The sequence below is a fragment of the Scomber scombrus genome, chromosome 8 (genome assembly GCF_963691925.1).
Source record: "Scomber scombrus chromosome 8, fScoSco1.1, whole genome shotgun sequence".
In the NCBI taxonomy this organism is placed as follows: Eukaryota; Metazoa; Chordata; class Actinopteri; order Scombriformes; family Scombridae; genus Scomber; species Scomber scombrus.
In genome coordinates, this window is record NC_084977.1 from 13,704,553 (window position 1) to 13,722,796 (window position 18,244).

The 18,244-nt window shown below is 42.0% G+C and overlaps 1 protein-coding gene across 1 annotated transcript in view; it reads left to right on the forward strand.

Annotated features, from left to right (window-relative positions):
• Window positions 1-7,511: 7,511 nt before the first annotated feature.
• trabd2b (TraB domain containing 2B) overlaps window positions 7,512-18,244 on the forward strand; it is a 68,896-nt gene continuing 58,163 nt past the window's right edge. The window contains exons 1-2 of the mRNA XM_062424582.1: window positions 7,512-7,729; window positions 10,510-11,079. Of these exons, the coding sequence (XP_062280566.1) occupies window positions 7,616-7,729; window positions 10,510-11,079 (684 nt within the window). The 5' untranslated portion in view covers window positions 7,512-7,615. The remainder of the gene's footprint in view (window positions 7,730-10,509; window positions 11,080-18,244) is intronic.

Here is an 18,244-nt window from a genome sequence, read left to right on the forward strand (position 1 = left end):
AGATACTGAAGCTAAATTGAAAACTGAAATATTGTTGTAACGTAACTGAAACATCAAACTAGTTTCTAACTGTCCAGGTAAAACACATTTTTTCATTTCATATCATGCAAATAACAGGTAACTTTATGTTTTCACAGTTGTTTAAGTACTGCATGTACAGTAGCCTATATGTGCAACTGCTTGTAGGTTTCAATATGTGTCTGTATGAGTCTATTGATTCAGTCTGTATATGAATCTGTATTGCCCCCCGTGTTCCCTGGTGGGGTATTAAGCCTCCTAGTTTGCCCTCTGCCTGGGCCTGAACATCAGGACTATGTCAGATTCACGCTGTAATTCATCTTCTATGAGGCCAGGTGGAGACTGGAGGCTGTCATCGTGAGGTTATTGATGGAGTTGCACTTGAGCCATGAAGAACTGAGCTCTGCTATCCACTTAGTTTGCTAAAAGAAAACATGTTTACACACGTGGAAATCTTTGCCCCATAAGATGATACTACAAAAAAATTTTTTTTTAAATTTAATTATCTGTATTTTATTATGCGCTGAAGTAGCTTCTATCAAGGTAAGTGGTTAATGACGTCATCGTACACACATGGCAGCACAACACGCACATGTCCCGTGGCAGACAAACAGAGCTCCAGGCAAGAGCATAAATAAATGTAGAAAAGAAAGGAGAGGCGACGTTGGTTTATTTTCTTTTCTCAGTCTCTTACAGTAGATTACAGTATAAACCTTGACACATGTTAAGGATCAGCTGAAGAAGCAGAAAATTACCTCTGTAGGCTTTTCCTTGGATGACTGTTTGTGTATTTGTCTGTGTGTGTGCGTGTTTAGTTATTCAGTCTTAAAGGTCATCCTGTTTAATGTGTTTCTGTTCTTTGTGTGCGTGTGCATGTGTGTTACACTCGAGGCGTTTCAGTCGTGCTGTTTAATGTGTTTCTCTTGACCTTTCGCTGTGCGCGTGTTTATGTGTATTTTGCCATAGAAGCCATGCTGTTTGACATGTTTCAACTGCATGTGCATGTATGGATCTGTGTTTATATCAGTTTGGGTGTGTGTAGTGGTGTAGCGTGGTAGCGCAGACTGCTTCTTGACAGGCTCCGGGCCTGTTGACAGCCCCTCTGCTCCCTGTCAAGCACGAGAACAGCTCTATGTGTGAGTGAAGAGTAGCTGTAGGAACGATGCCCAGAGAGAAGTCTGGAACTCTGGGTGTGTGTGTGTGTGTGTGTGTGTGTGTGTGTGTGTGTCTGTGTGTGTGTGTGTGTGTGTGTGTGTGTGTGTGTGTGTGTGTGTGTGTGTGTGTGTGTGTGTGTGTGTGAACCTGTATCGCTGTCTATGTGTGTCTATGTCTGTGTTTATCATACTCCACGGCCAGGTTGTTATTACAGAACCAGATCTCAAAAGTTCCTACCTCCTCCTCCTCTTCTGCCTTCTTTCTACAACCCATTAATTGCAGACACTTGAAAAATGCCCTTTAAAGCAATAAATCATGTCAGCGTTATGTCAATACAGAGTCATCAATCAAACCTAATCATCTCCATCCATGACAAATCTGTGTCTCTTCACGTTAATTGTTTTACATCACCACCTTTTCCGTTTGCGCTTCTTTTCTTTCAGTTTTCCCCTTCCCCCTTCCCCCTTCCGTCACTCCTTGCTCCCTATCTCTCCCTCCCCTCTTCACGTCTCATATTCAGATGAATGTATATCCACACTGACACATGAACTTGAGTTTTTGGGTTTGAGGGAACGGACCAGCCAAGTGTTACAGAAATGCGCCTTGATCTTGAAAATAAACAGACAAAAACCAAAGGAGACTTGGGAGCAGGAGAAGACACAGAGACTCAGAAAAGAGGGGATGATGGAGAGGAAGCATGAAATGTCATACTGTGTTATCAAAACAGCATTACATGGAGAGTGGAAAAAAGGGCCTTTTCAGATTATTCAGCCCCTACACTTTTTCTGACCTCGCAGCTGAAGTTCAGAATTATTCATCACAGACACCGAAGAGGTTTTATCATATGGTTCTCTTAGACTGGGCAGCTCAGTCAAGATGTTTGCCCTCCTGCGCCCATTTCTGTGAGTTCTAACTATAGGCCTTTGTGTTTTCATAATTTCAAACACATCTTCAAGCCACATGTCTTTCTCCAAAACAGTTACAGTTTTAAACACAGAGACAGTGACCGATTTGTGCTGCAAATCTGCTGAAATGCAGGTACAGACTGTGCGGTATTTTGGACACTTGGCTTCCCAGATGTGGGTAAAAAAAACACAAGAGGACAGCCTTCCCCCTCAAACACAATTACATCCAATGTTGGCTGCAGCAGTCTGGATACAATACCACCAAAGAGTTAGAAAATGTGACTAGTGAGTTGACAGAGATGTGCCAGACATACACCAAATAAACCCTGAATAAACGCAGGATAAACACGGTGTCAGTGCCACCAAACTGAGCTGCGCTGACTCAGACTCTTTCTCTAGTCAGTCATATGAACTCACGTTACAGAAGCAAGGAAGAGCACAGTGTACGAAAATAATGTGGCCAGACAGCGCCACAGCATTGCTTCCCTATCTATGTTGATCTATAAGCATGATATCTTTTTACCGAGGCAAGCTTTGATGGCACAAATGTAGAATACTTGTGACATAAAAGCCTCTCGTACAATAAGATAATCTTCAAAGAACCTCATTAGACCAGATGACCGTCTTCAAAAGAAAGGTCAAGTCCAAATCCTGATTTTTTGCGACTTAAAGAAGAGCTCATCTGATCCTTAAGGCTGGAATTCATGTGTGGTTTCCTGCACACCAGTGCAGACCAGAGACTTTGATTTAATGGTATCATAACACATGCTGTTTATGCTGTGTTCCCCAGTGTATGCAAAAAGGCCTTATTTGGCACCAGCGGCCTCTGTTGAACCCCTGCTTGGATAAACCACAAACAGGACACTGACAATGAACACCAACAGTATTATACAGACTAACATTAGCTGTATATATATTGCATTACCATAATATTAGGATATTAATGGAATCTATTGTCCAGTTCTAGATTTGCAGCAGTGTCACTATGGTTGTTGAGATGACAAGAGGGGAAACATTATTATACCTCTTTATCTTATTATTTTACCATTCTAATAGCCAAAAGATAGATCTGCTTAACACCAGGAGGAGCCTTTTCAGTCCTCTAGCTACGTCTCTTGCTTTGGCTCTCAGGGGTAAATGGAGCGGAAAGGGGGAGAAGATAGCAGGGGTTCGAGATATGGATAATACACTTACTCACAATGTGGATGATCAGCGGGAGAGAACACAATGCATCATAGGGTGTCTTTGCGAGCCAAGCCTTTGATGTGAGAGCATTACGGACTCCAGTCATTTGGTGGTCTGATGATGGTGGCAGAGGGACACTTCTATGTATTCATTTGGTTGAGACAATAATTAACACAATTTTCACATCATCAAATGATTCACTGACCCCAGATGTAAACATTGCAGTTTTTCCTTTCTCTCTTACTTAGATTTTTCCTTCAATTCTTGACATTTCACAAAACATATTTTAATCTTTTGCATCCCATATGCAGACACAAATGGATGAACCACATAAGTACAGTTTCCACATGAAAACATAATATTTTACACAATGTGATGACTGCTCACATGTATCTTACAGAGGCTTGCCTACTGAATATTACATGTATGTAATAATCAGTGGGATTATGCTTTTCGATTAGTTGCAAATAAGACCTTCCTACACAGATAAAACAATCAAATATCCCTGTCACCTCTACATAAAACTGCCTTAAATCTGGCTAAATCTCTTTAATCACTTAAAGTAAATGATCAGCAATTTAACTCTGACAAACATTTCAGTAAACCTTTCCTTACTTCATCCCAAAACAACTAAAGGGGGAAAAAATCTATATGAGACATTGCTTCCAGAAAAAAACAACTCTGACTGTGATCCCTGTCACTTTATCTCTTCCTCTCATCTTTTCCCTCCTGCCTTTTCTCATTCTGAGCTGTGGATGATGAAGATAGAAAGTTAGCCATCCTCTGCATGTGTTGACATGCCACAGGGGACGTCACTGACTGCAGAGGCTGTGGAGAAAACAACTTAATACAGACCTATTGTCACTAAACGCTGTCTAAATCAGTGCATGCACATTCCTTAAACACTATCTTCTGGTTCTATGGTCTGAGATTCTCAGGGACAAGAGAGAGACAGTCTTATACGCTGCTACTAATCTCAACCTGTTTTGAGCAGCTGGGCTTCAACAGATTCATTTTGGACCCCCTTCTGGCATTCTTTGCCATATTCCTCCCCCTAACATTGTCCTCCACCTCCTATCCCTTCCATTTACACTCTTTTTCCCCAAGACGTCCGGAAAAAGGAAACCACAATAACATTTCACCGGAGCCTCAGTCAATATTATTCCCTGACATCTTCAAAGTGGGACAGAGGATATTGGAGCCCGAGCAAGAGACGGGTGGAGATAGAGAGGGAGTGTGTGTGTAGTCCAGCTGAGAGCAGAGATAGAGACAGAGAGAGCGTTCAGTGTGGCCTTCCCAATGAGTCTGACAGCCAGTCTTGTCTCTGAAGTATGGCTGCCTGAAGCTAGGAGCCACTCCTTCATATCCATCGTACTCACATTTACTTTGAAGCACTACATTTTTGCCCTCGGGTCAACCATCCCTTTCTGTCCTTCTTACCTTTGTCCACACTGTACATAATATCAGTTCTTCTTCACACCACTAGGGGTCCCTGTGCACATAATAAACAAAACAGTTTGCATACATTCACAGCCTTGGTTGCTGCTTTTCTGTAATAGTTCAGCAGACCTATATAGATATGTCCTTTTTATGTGGTGTAGTAGCACCAGTACTAGTTGTAATAGAAGAAGTACCTCTTTCATTACATACCAATAGGCAAGTAATGATGCTGAGGCAGAGGCAGTGAACTGAAGTTGGGGTTTTTGTGGCAGGACTCCTGCACAATATCAGACAGACAGGCAGTGGTGGAGCCACAAGGACAAGTAGAAGCAGGACGCTTAGAGCTGGGGGCCACAGATATTTAACAAAGTCTTCACTCTTTCCTTTTCTACTCCCTCCCTCCATGCTTTTTCTGTCTGTACATATGGGATTAAATAGGCCCAGGTCAAGTCAGTGAAAATGGTGGAAAGCATCAATACTGGCAGGATTTAAATGCAGATATACCTGACACTTGACTGTTTCAAAAAAATAACTTTAGATAGGAAAAGGTTCTCTTTCTCCCCTCCTCTCTCTTTCTTTGTCACGCTTCCCCAGATGTGGGTTCTGTAAGTGACCGTTTCTGCAGTCTGCTAGCAGAACATTAACTTTAAAGTCTTCTTTCGTCCCCGGCTATATGTGCACTATGCTGTAAGTGCTGGCCCCCTTCCAGGAATCTCCTGCAGCCAGCCGCTCACAAGCCCTCTTCTAACCGGCCAAGAATGTGAAAAAGCTCCTTCAAAGAGAAGTCCTCTGCAAGGTGTGGTTAAAGCAGGTACCTGAGTCCACAGGTGGCCATATCAGAGCAGATGAAACCGCTAACTGAAATCCCACACCTGTCTCAGAGCAAGCGCAACAAAGGGCAGAAACAGAGTAGCAAGGATAAAGAAAAGATTAGATTAGATCAACATGGTTTTATTGTGTTATTCCTTTATAAGCTGCCATGAAGCAGCATCAAGTAGGTTGTTACACAGATGCATAAAACAAAGAAATATTGACTTTTCAGCCTTTCAGATTCTAAAAGCTTTATGAATGGTGCCCAATAAAAGAGTCAATGGGTCAAAGGACTGAAGTGTCACAGATTTACAATGTGAAACTGTGTAAAAAGACAAGCTGATCAAAGACGCTTCACACAAACTCCCCAATCTGCCTCATCTGAATGGAAAATACAATGAGTGTACAGGGTCAGTCAGAGCTGCCCAGTAACAGAAATGAGTACGGTGAGCAGAGGAGGGGAGAACATGGCTAAGGACAAAGAGTTGCTTGTCCAAGGTCTGTCTGCCATTGGCCTACGGGAAGGGGCCTGGTGCCACTTGTTTGAGGGGTCTCCATGATAAATTTCCCACTACTTGACTCTGTCACACTGTCTGCCACTTGGACAATAACTGAGGTCACAGCAGTGTAGTGGAGCGTTGACATCGTGGGCCTGCACACAGAGGGGCCACTCTCTCTCAACACAGGCATTTATTTCAGATCATGACTAATACATCTTAAGAAGAGCGCTGGACTGAAAATAAATAAAACACTTCTCACAGTTATCTTTACTCGGGCCTGTTTATTTGTCACATTAATCATGCATATAAGGTTTGGCGATCTCTGCCGCAACACAAACCTCTTCCGAAGGTATTGGTTCAAGGTTGTCAAACAGATACAGACAGAGATAAATGTAATCCTGCTGAGGAGGAAGCAGATGACAACATTTGAAATATTGCTCATTTACATCTTTGGAATGACTGTGTTGAAAACCAAGCAAAACAAAACTCTGTACTGCCAGCACCATATGTGCCACCTGCCCTACTGGCTCCACATGTTTGGTTATTGTTTTCCTTAGAAAAAAAGAGCTACAGAAATCCTATCATACCTACATTTAAACATATCCCACAGATCACTAGACACCAGCCATATGAAACAAGGGTTGATAAGACATCAGCACTGACACCAAATTTGTTCCATCTGATTAGAAAACAGAGACATCTAGACTTCTATCTGCTACTGTGAGATAAAGCTGAAAGCTCTGGAAACAGATAGCCAGTGGATTTTTAAGATTTTTCTGCAATTTTCAACATCATGAAGTTGCGAGAGGGCAACAGATAATGCTAGAGAACCCTGTAGTAAAGGAACATGAAATAAAAAAACATTAAGCTCAATAAGCCAACATTTATTGGTTGTTTAATGAGTTTAAACTCACTAAACTCACTACTGATGCATGACAGACATTTTACCTTACTATAAGAAATATTAGCAACCTTATAGTGATACCATAAGACAGAAAAACTATAATGTTTTAATGAGGCAACGTCCAAACTCACACTACAGTTTGCTGTAAGTAACTTTATAAGAATATGAATTCACCCTGTTCTCTTTTTTGGGGGGTCTGTCTTGAGGATCTTTACTCACGCAAACCTGACATCCCTCTCTGAACATGCACTACCTCCTCTTAAAAGAAACCGTGTGTGTGTGTGTGTGTGTGTGTGTGTGTGTGTGTGTGTGTGTGTTGGGGTAGGGTAAAGGGGGGTACTCGGATCGTCCCACCTCCCTCTCTCCCAGTCAAGACGCTCCAAACTTGCGGAGCTCACCGCGCACCACTCTCCAAAGAGTTTTCAGCTCGGCTCCTGCTTCAGGACTGCACCGAGTGAAGGGAGACAGGAAAAGTTCCAGATCTGAAACTGCTCAAACTCAGGAAGCGGAGAGAGTCGATAATGGCGAAGGGGCGGAATGGTCATCCAAGCGAGCGGCACATGTGAGCCCAGAGGCCACCGGTAACGTGTTTATTTCAAAAGCGACGAGGGGGGAAACGGGCAGTGAGAAGAGAGCACAGGAGAAGAGGCAGATAAAAGTGTGCTGAGAGCTCAGAAGTGTCCTGTCACCTAGACACGATGGTCTGTCTACCGGGATTCATCTGGGTCTTCCTGAGCGCTCTCCTGCACCCTGTGGCACCCTGGGGCGCACAACGACGGGACAGACCGAAGCAGTGCGACACACCAAAGTCGGTGAGTCGTGCTGGGACACTTTATTCGTCCAAGGACAATCTCACCTTATTTATATTAGACCACGGATACGCATTTAATACATCAAATTGGACAACTTTGTTGAGCCAAAAGAACTGAGGGACACATGATGGTGACACTTGTTAAATTCTATTGTAATAACAATCTGATAACTTTTGGTCAGAAAAACAATCATGAAATTAAACAGCAGTATTTGTTAATTTTGTTGGCAACTCAACAGCAGGACACAATCACGCCTTATATCTTGCCTTATTAATTTCTACAATAAGGTCAAAGGTTACGACCTTTTACACCTTTAAATACCTTTTATTATTAACTAATAATTGGGTGTGCATTGAGATGGACGGATGATTAAATGAATGAAAATGTGAATACACACGTTATAGCTGCAAGATTAATGTGGACTGCCTGCCAAAAGCCTGATAATTAGTGTTTAAAATGTGTAATAATAAGAGTAAGAATATTACGCTCCGAATACATTTATTTTAAACCAATTCCTCATATGAATATAGGCCGAGACACAGAAATGAAGCTCTCATATGTGAAGGCTCAGGTATTTCTGAATTGCCTCAGCAGTGCTTATAATATAATGAGACATGGGCCTTAGAAATGAAAGCAGTTAGAAATGGTTGCCGCTCGCCAACTGTATGGCTGTTTATGTGACAAACGCAAGTGGGGAACACCCACGGGTGACTTGACTTCATTTGGAAAAGTTTCACTGACCTTTCAGAAGTGATCGTGTTTCAGCTCAACACAGCCTATTAAAGCACTTATCGGGCGCCTATTGGTAAAAAAAAAAAAAAAAAAAAAAAATTATATATATATATATATATATATATATATATATATATATATATATATATATATATATATATATATATATATATATATATGGATGTGGTTTGAACTCATAACGTGAGGAAGTGCAGAGTGTGTGCCTGTCCTTATGTGCGCCTCCCACTGTGAATATCCTCCACATGAAGCACAAGTTAATTAAAATCATGACTGCAGTTATTACATCCAACACGTTTACTTTATGGGAAAAATACAAATAAAAGAAAAATATGACCTCAGCAACAGGCGAATCTTAAAAAAAAAGACACTTGGCTGTTGTGCGCGTGCATGTTATTGAGCATCTCATTAACTGTTTGATCACAGGCTTTTGTTTCATATGTGCGTTATGCGCATAATGCATATATAATCAGACATCACTGAAAGCTTCGTGTTCCTTTGCTTCATGTGATTTGTAATGCGTCAGTACAGTGGTCTCTGTTTTCTGTTAAGAGTAATTACCCCCATAAAAACGAGCCCTGCGCGTCAAGGCTCTCCAGAAAAGTCCACGCAGCTTGAGCAGAGAGGGGATCTTGACTCTCCTTAGCTCCTCAGGACTTAGACAAGTCCGACCACACTTTCCTTATCCAAAAGTCTTCATTTATGGTCAGGCCTAAACGCCCATTAGCTCGTTAACTAATGACAAAAAATGCTGAACAAAAAAGGAAAAGAAAAAGAAAGTTTCCGTGTCTCCCAAAATATGATGGAAAATGCACTAATGCATCTAATGCCGTGCAAACTTTTCCAGTTAGTCTGTCGGCTGGAACCGGCCAACGTGAAAATTGAGTTAGAGACGACATCGCAAACTCTCAACATTTTAGTGTATCTGCAAAGGCAAAAACGCTGCTCTGAAATTAAACGAGCACTCTCGATTTATATTATCTAGATGGGGATTGTGCCAGAAATTATTGTATGTTCATTGCAGTCAATTATGATAATAATGGAACATCCCACAAGACGATTTCACCGGCTGTTGGCAGCCATTTGAAAAGCTGTCTATGACAAAGGCAGCCCTGGAAGTGCGCAGGATAATTGGAACACAGCTGAAGGCAATCTTGATTAAATTTTAGAAGTAAACATTTTCTAAGAATAACTTTATTTTACAGTAATGGTTTCATCCCTCAAATGCCTGATTACACTGCGTCTCAGAAGCCAGAAGTTTGATATTGTTTATAACAGTTAATTCCTTTTTTCATATTGAATAATGCCAACATCAAAGTTATAGCACATGTACAGCACATTTGCAGAGCACTTAATAAGAACCATGTTTTAAATGCAATACAGTCTTTTGCTCATTTCCAATGGCTGTGATTATTTAATTTCCAACGTGACATTGTTTTGTGTAAAGATAATCGCAATAGACAAACACTTCCTGTAATATAGACCGTAGGACAAAAAAAAAACAGTGCTTTAAGGCTGTCAGCACCAGTTTTCCCCACCTGGTGTAAAAAATTTCACAAACAAAAGTATCACAGTGGGGTCAAAACGGAGAGCAGGTTTCTTTCGGCTTTTGGCTTTTATGAGCTCTGCTGCAGTATATTTGCACTGCAGCCTTGAAAACGCTTCCCAGGCCGAAAGAGGCTTTGGCAACCGAGGTATGCACCTCAACAATACACGGGGGTCTGTTTACAGCCCAGAAGGCCCCTCTATAAACTCCCTGACTGCACCGCAGCAGCAGGCCCTCGAAGCACAGCCTCGAGCTGACTAGACTTCGTGCTTCCCCTGCCGTCATCTTTAAAATGGTATTTCAATCTTTAACTTGTTGACCTGAGCATATGAGCCAGTAAACCACAATAGAGGAAAAATGTGTCAGCTTCAGTTTTAAGGCACATTGAGTTGTTCTAACATGATGGTTCTAGCATTTTTGTTTCCTTTTGCTCTCAAAATTTTGACCTTACTCTCTTATTTTCATTTCTCTTCCACTTCCACAGCAAAGTGACATGAACTCTTTCTTGTGGACAGTAAAGCGTGCGCCTCCTCACCCCCCTTCCCACCTTTTTGGTACCATTCACGTGCCCTACACCCGGGTCTGGGACTTCATCCCCAACAGCTCCAAGCAGGCTTTCCACAATAGCCACAATGTTTTCTTTGAGTTGGACCTGACTGACCCTCTGACCATCTCAAAGCTTACCAGCTGCCAACTACTGCCCCATGGGGAGAACCTGCAGACCTTGCTACCTCGAGACCTGTACCGCCGCCTCAAACGCCACCTGGACTATGTCAAACACATGATGCCTTACTGGATGACAGCTGATCAGCGTGGCCGTGGCCTCTACGCTGACTACCTATTCAACGCCATTGCGGGGAACTGGGAAAGGAAGAGGCCCGTCTGGGTGATGCTGATGGTGAACTCGCTAACGGAGTGGGACGTCCGATCGAGGGGGACGCCAGTGCTGGACTTGTTTTTGGCTCAAGAGGCTGAGAGGATGAGAAAGACAACAGGGGCGGTGGAGCGGGTGGAGGAGCAGTGTCACCCCCTCAATGGGCTCAACTTCTCTCAGGTAAGAGGATTGAATGTTTATTTTCTCCTTTTTTACATTTGACTCCCTTTGTGTACACAGCTGGATTCGCTGGTGAAATCATGGCATGAGTAAATCCTTAGATTGTGTATCCTGTTTCCTCCTGCTTGTAGAACACAAACAGATTGGGCTCTATAATCCACAGTAAAAGTTGAGTGTGCCTGCACAGATTTTGGGTGTTGCACCTTCTCTGAAAGAAATGTGGGAGAAGACAACAGAAGGAGGGGAAAAAAGTGATTACAACTTGCCTCCAGGAGACAGCTTTACGGTTATGGATGTCCTTCCACCTCACTAAATAAACAAGCTCAACAGCTGAATCTGCAAAGAGGGTGTCAGGCTGAGCAATGTACATGCAGAACAGATTACAGAAGGTGAGAAGAGCGGAGAGCTCTCTCTTTCATTAATGCAGACTGGCTGTCTGGCTCTCTGCGGCATTGCAACGCTTGCACTGTAACGGGAGACTGAAAGATGAGGGAAATAACCTAATTACTCGATGAGGTAAACATGGGGAGTATCCATCTGTAATTTCTACTGTGATGTTTAAGAAACGAAGGGAATGTGTGTCTATTTAAGAATTAGTCCATTGGATGTCACCAAAGCTGGAGGCTGAGGACTATTTTTCACACTGTGGGAGGTCCTGGAAAAATGTGTGATGAGCCTTGACAAAAGGAGGAAGATGATCCATTCTGATTTATTTTTTAATATAACCTTTGATCTACATTAAGGAGGAAAAACCAAGCAGAAACAGGTGTCACTAGAAACTGAATTTGAATAATTCATATATGAATTTGAATTGCTCAACTTGAATAATTGCATTAAATAACTGAATTTGAATAACATAATTTGAATTTATATAATAAAAATTAGTAATTGCATTTTAAAACTGAATCTGAATAGCATAATTTGAAATTGAATTTATTAATTTGGAAGTGAATTCCAGTCAACTTCAAAGTGAATGCATTATCGTGAAACTGAATTCAGTTGTCCTGAATCTGTATTTGATCCTCACTGAAAATTCAGTTCTCTGTACACAGTACTTCAATTTCAGTTCATCCAGACACACATCTGGTCATTAAGGAAGAACAATTGAGCGTAGAGTCACAGATTCATATATTATTCATTTTTACAAACCTATGAAATGATCGTTTGGTCATGCTTCGACATGCTGAAAATGAATGTCATTCAGCTGGGAGTATCATGTCTTCAGAACTGAACTTGATCCATTTACAATATGATATAAACAGAAGTGTGTGTATTAATGCAGTGCTCACAACCAAACACATGTGCTTTGAATGCACAACATGTCACACACAAAGGCTGTAAACAGCATGCAAAGCTCCATACATGCACACTGGGGATGTGGTGCAACAGAATCTGCATGGGCCAAAGCCTCCATGTGACGGGTCGAAGGGCTAATTTAAGAGGCAGTGGGCTCCCAGCCTCTCCTCTTTCATCAGCACCTCCTAACTACACTGTCAAAGTCGTACTGCATACCCTGCACATGCCTGAGAGCTTTACTGCCCCTAGAAATAAGCTTGGTGAGGCACACTGTGCTTCTCAGTAATGACAAGGATGACTGCTGATGCTGTTAGGAAGGTGTTGCAATTTGTGTAGTCCGTTATGTCCTGTAGACTTGTGCTCTTCCTATTATCTTAAAGACATTCATGTCCTCTAACTTTAGTGCTCTCTCAGTCTAAATGCTGATCTGTATTTATTGTGGCAGGCGCAGCAGTTGCCCCTAAAAACAACACTGTTTTAAATAACATTGCAACAGAGTTGAAGAGCAGCACAGTTTCCAACTTTAGATAAGTGTTTATGTTTCCCAAAAACTTCCATTCAACTTCAATATGCATCATCCTTTGTTCAGCGAAAAGCGCATGCAGAATGCACTGAATTTATAGGACACAGTAACATTTTACAAGACAGGTGTTCAAATTCAGATAAGAGTTTTATTGCCGTGGAAATTCAGTCAAAATTGGATCATGGATAAGTTGAATTTTACCACAGCAGAGCGCAAGTACAGCTGGACTTCTGAACCTCCAACCCCCTTATTTCCAAATATGTATGAGAACAATTCAGAGCTGAACTGAAACTGACATGGAAACCATTATTCTCAATTATAATAATTTGTGATTTAATCTGAACACTATGGTTGATTGGATCTCTCTACGCTTGACTGTAACGGCGATGACGTCAGAAAGATGGATAGACAAAGAGTCAAAGAGAAAATGCGTGGGTGGCAATCAGAAGAAAGAGAAGTGAGACAACGGAAGAGAAAGACAGAGATAGAGGCTGACTGTGAGGAAAAGAGAAAATATTGGGGTGGTTGCGTGGACAAAAAGGGAGACGGATGTGCATCGTCTCAATGCTAACGCTAATCTGAAACATGAGCAATGCGTAAAGGGAGATCTGAGTTTGGAAAGGTTCCAGGCCCTGAAGGCACACATATTATTTGTTCCCAATAAAAGTAGCTGCTTACAATATCCTGTAGCTTTGCTGCTGGCTCTTAGAAATGTGAGTGCTGGTGATTCATCATCTGTCACACAGTAGGTTTTCACCTGGTCCCATTGGTGCCAGTTGGGCAGCTCCATGAGTTAGTTGTTGCTTGGGAAACCTGTGACATTAGAGGAGGAAGTTTTTGTATGAAAAGGGGTGCAGCAGATAAATCATCCTCTCTGGGGTAGGAGGAGGTGGAGCGGGTGTTTTACTAGTGATCATCTGGAGTGGGGATGTAGGTGGTAGTGTGGGAGGGATGGAGAGATGTTAAGTATGCCAGAACCCTCTTTAGACCATCGTGTTCTAACGAGAGCTCTGTTGTTCTGAAACCTCTCTATGGTCTCTTTAGATCACAGAGAGGTGTGGATGTCTCTGTAAGAGGGACTTTAGAGGTTGTGGAAATAAAGGCGGGATGTGATGCATGGTTCTTCTCCAACTCTGTGTAGGCCAATGTAGGTTGACAGCTGGGCGGGCCAGCCAGTACCAAAGTCTTTGCAAATGCTTTGAGCACTGAGTGGGAATGGCTACAGAAACCTAAGTTGGCTCAGAGGGTGCAGGCTCCACAACCACAGCTTTGGAAGTCACCTATATCACCTTATACTTCCTTTTCCTTCAAGGGTTCAATAAATTCCCATGATGACTGAACTATTATACATTTTGAATCTACTGAAATCACGAACAGCAAACTTGAATAGGCCTCCAGTTTCAGCATCACAATGAATACTAGGACAACATGTCTTGGTGTTGTTGCACAGTACCCAAACTGAACTGGCTTATTTTCACCTACATACTGTATATTATTGGAGTTAAGATGTGGAACAAAAACAGCTCTAGGGCAAAGTTGCTTGTGGGAAACTTGAGGGTGGCTCCAGCCTGTGGGCCTCCTCTCTCACTCCCAGCAAATAAACACCCATATTTATTTTCTCTGGGTCGTATTGCAGCTGAGGCCACTAGCCCATGTCGGAGAGAAATTACATCATATCAGTGGTGTCTGTCTCCTGGGCAGGGGTCAAGGGTGGGAGGTGGTATTGGAGTCGCAGAGCAGCAGAGCGGTAAGGAGACTGTCTGCCAGGGTCAGTCTGGGAAAGCAGAGTCCAGTCTGATGGAGTACCTGTCCCAGTCTTTGACCACTTTCCATCAATTCGGTATAATTTGTGAGAGAGAGATGGCTGATTGTCAGTGGACCCTAGTATTGTCACCTCAGGGCTGGAGAGGTGATTGGGTAAAGATTTTCAGGCGTGGGAGGGTGGTGGTGACAGAATCTGGTTTCCTCTCAACAGAAGGGCATCCTCCTGATGGGAAGGTGTCCTTTTTACAGCTTCAGTGACAGTCTGGCATGTCTATTTCAATCAGTGCACCCCCTGTACCATCTCTCTGCTAGAGAGGACCTCAGGGTGACGCTTACTGTTGTGCTGACAGTGCAGCCTCACACATGTTGTGGTCTCAGCAAGGAACTTTTAGGCCTGGAGGTTGGGTTAAAATATCCCAACAGTGTGTTGGTTGATGGTGTAATCATATACGATATGATGACATTTAGTTTTTTGAATATAAGTATGAAAATATGTAATGAAAAGTACATGGTGCTAGGATAGCAACCACAGAGTTTACACACAGTGTCATAAAGTGAAACTTATTTCTGTCTGTGCCAGAGCTCTAAGTCTGTTTAGATACACACAGTCTGTATTTTCCATACACCAGTAATACTTTATATGATATTAAATTTGATTTCAGATTGGACCTACTAAAGTATACAGCCCAAGGATACAAATCAGTGATTTAAAAAAATGATTTAAGAACTGTAACATAGTAAAAGTGAAATACAGCTCATATCCAGGGAGGAATGTCTTCCGCTGTGCAGATCCAAAGGTTTCTGGCTGTGAATGGCAGTTATTTGATGAGCATTTATGGGAAGCAGTGAAGAGCAGGGTATAAGTGTCTCCAAAGTCTGGGCAAGCGTTGCTAAGAACGAAATGAAATCAGAATATGATTCTCCTGCGTGTATCAAATCATACAGAATACTTTGCGTTATGTTTCTTGGACCTTGTTCACCTAAACAGACATCTTTAAAGGGAAGAAATTAAGTAACATCCAACTTTGCCCATATCCAAATATTTACATTCCAGGGGCGTGTACATTTGACTTTGAAGCAATGTGTTGGCCACTGAGGCTGACTGATGGAAAAAGCGTTCTGTGTCTGCACTCCGCTCTTCTTTCCTCTGACCTACTCGCTCCTTCTGGATCTCTGTTCCCTCCTTCTTGCTCTATCTTTCTCTCTGACAAGTCCCAAGGCTCTGGTTGTCCCATTGCTAACCCTTTGCTCATCTGCAAACGTACACATCAACACACACACAATGGAAAAAGAGGAGGGGGTGGAGATTACCTTTAAAGTGTGCTGGAGACATGTATCCCCTCTTTAGGTATGACATCTGAGGGTGTTTCACATCTAAGCTATAATTACCTGCGCAAATATGTGGAAAACTGCGAGGCAACACGTATCAGGCCGATCATCTGGTCCTGTCGGCAGGCGGACGGCAGTCCCACTGTTGCACTAATGACTTAATAGGCCCCTTAATGACCAAATAGCCCGCTGCCATCCAGAAGCACTTAGACAATTATGTGCTGGCCAGAACACTGACTGTGAGACAGAGGGAGGTACAGAGGCTGGATATGAATGCTGAGAAAATTAGGGCACTGTACACTTGACAGCTGGATAAATCACAATGTTTTTTACTTAAACTCTATTTTGTAAGAAAAAAACATAAAATGAAAGAAAAAAACAACGAATTGAAAGTTATAATGGAGTTTGATAGCAGGCAGCAGACAAGAGCTGAAAATCAATGTGGATACAATTGCCTCAATTTTAGCGTTTTCGTAACTGGAAAAACTACAGTCAACTTCACTCTCTCCACCCACTCACTTATCCAAAGTTGAAAAGCTTACAAGTAACATAGAAGAAAATCATGCAGGGAAAGTGGGAACTCTAAAAAAGTATTTGTATACAGAGTTGATCTCTTTTCTTTTAGTCTGTATTACTTGCACCTTTGTTAAGAAACTTTATTAATCAGCGGTGAACTATTAACTTTACTCAACTCAGGAAACCTTTATAAATCTCACTGCTCCTCTATAAACTCACTGCTTTCACTCAGTGCATCCAACAGAGGTCATGTCGCTCCTCGTTCTGAGTACCTGAGAGACCTGAGGTAATGAGTCCACCACATTGTCACTGAGCTGAGTGCCGCTGAGGTAGTGAGTTAAGCGTGGCATGTCCGAGTGCTCCTCCATATTTCAGCGTTCAATTTGCCAAAACCTCCCCTCCTTCCTTCGCCCACATGCTCCCTTGGTTGGGAGAATGAGCGTTCCTTTCTGCTGAAAAATGTGTTAGCCTCACGTCACACTGTTACCACACTCAGTTACCTAAACACATTTAAAATCTCACTGTTCTCATTTTGCTGGACTTGAGCGCAGCCTACAGTTGATCATTCAGTTCTACTTAACAAGTACTGGGTTGGCCTGGAAAAGGTTCTTAACAGGTTTTTATCTTACTTTTCAAACAGATTATTTAAAGTCACTGTTGACAACTTTTGTTCTTCAACTGCTCTCATGCCACGTAGGTTCCCACAGGGCTCAGTCCTCGGCCTTATTTTTTCAGTTTGTATCTGTTGCCCCTTGACCATGTTATTCGTGATTTCAACTCTATATCCTACCATTCTTACGCTGATGACTCACTGTTATATGTCTCGTTTAGCCCTGAAAATCCTAAAAATCTGAATTCTCTGCAATGCTGCCTCGCTGCTTATAATGACAGCGGAACCGGATAAGACTGAAGTCCTGATTATTGGTCCCGATGGTATTTCCAACAGCGTCACCTCCCACGTTGAACCACTAAGTAACACCAAACACTGAACTAGAAACATAGAAGTTATTTTTGATCAGTACCTCAACTTCAATCAGAATCAGAATCAATCCTGCTATTTACAAATCAGAAATATTGCCAAAGTCAAAACAAAGCTCCCCAAAACAAAGTTGAACAACTTATCCACACCCCCATTTCCTCCCACTTAGACTGCTGCAATTCATTATTTACCTGCCTAAACAATACAACAGCTGCCCGTCTACAGTTGATGCACAAAGCAGCAGCAAGACTGCTCACAAACACTCAACATAGGAAACACATCACTCCAATCTTGGCCGAACTACACTGGCTCTCCATTCATTACAAAAATCAATGTAAGATTCTACTGATTACTTTTAAATCCCTGCATACGTCTGGCTCCACTTTACATTTCAGAACTCTTAACCCCTTATTCTGCACCGAGACCCCTCAAATCAGATAATCAGATGTTGTTAATAGTTACATACTCCAGACTTAGAACAGATGGGGATCATACTTTTACTATACTCAGTATCAGATCAGCTGAGTCAGTGCCTCATTTGAAAAAGCTTTAAAAAACGCATCAGTACATATTGGCATTTTTATACAATTTTTTATAACGTCTATACACATATTTTAATGTTGTTCTATTGCATTTTGTTTTATCTCTGTATGTATGACCACTTGTTGAACTCCCTGTGTTTATTTTCTTTGTATGATCTTTATTATTATTCTTTTTATTCCTCTGTGTTCACTATTATTATGTCTATATTGTAAGAT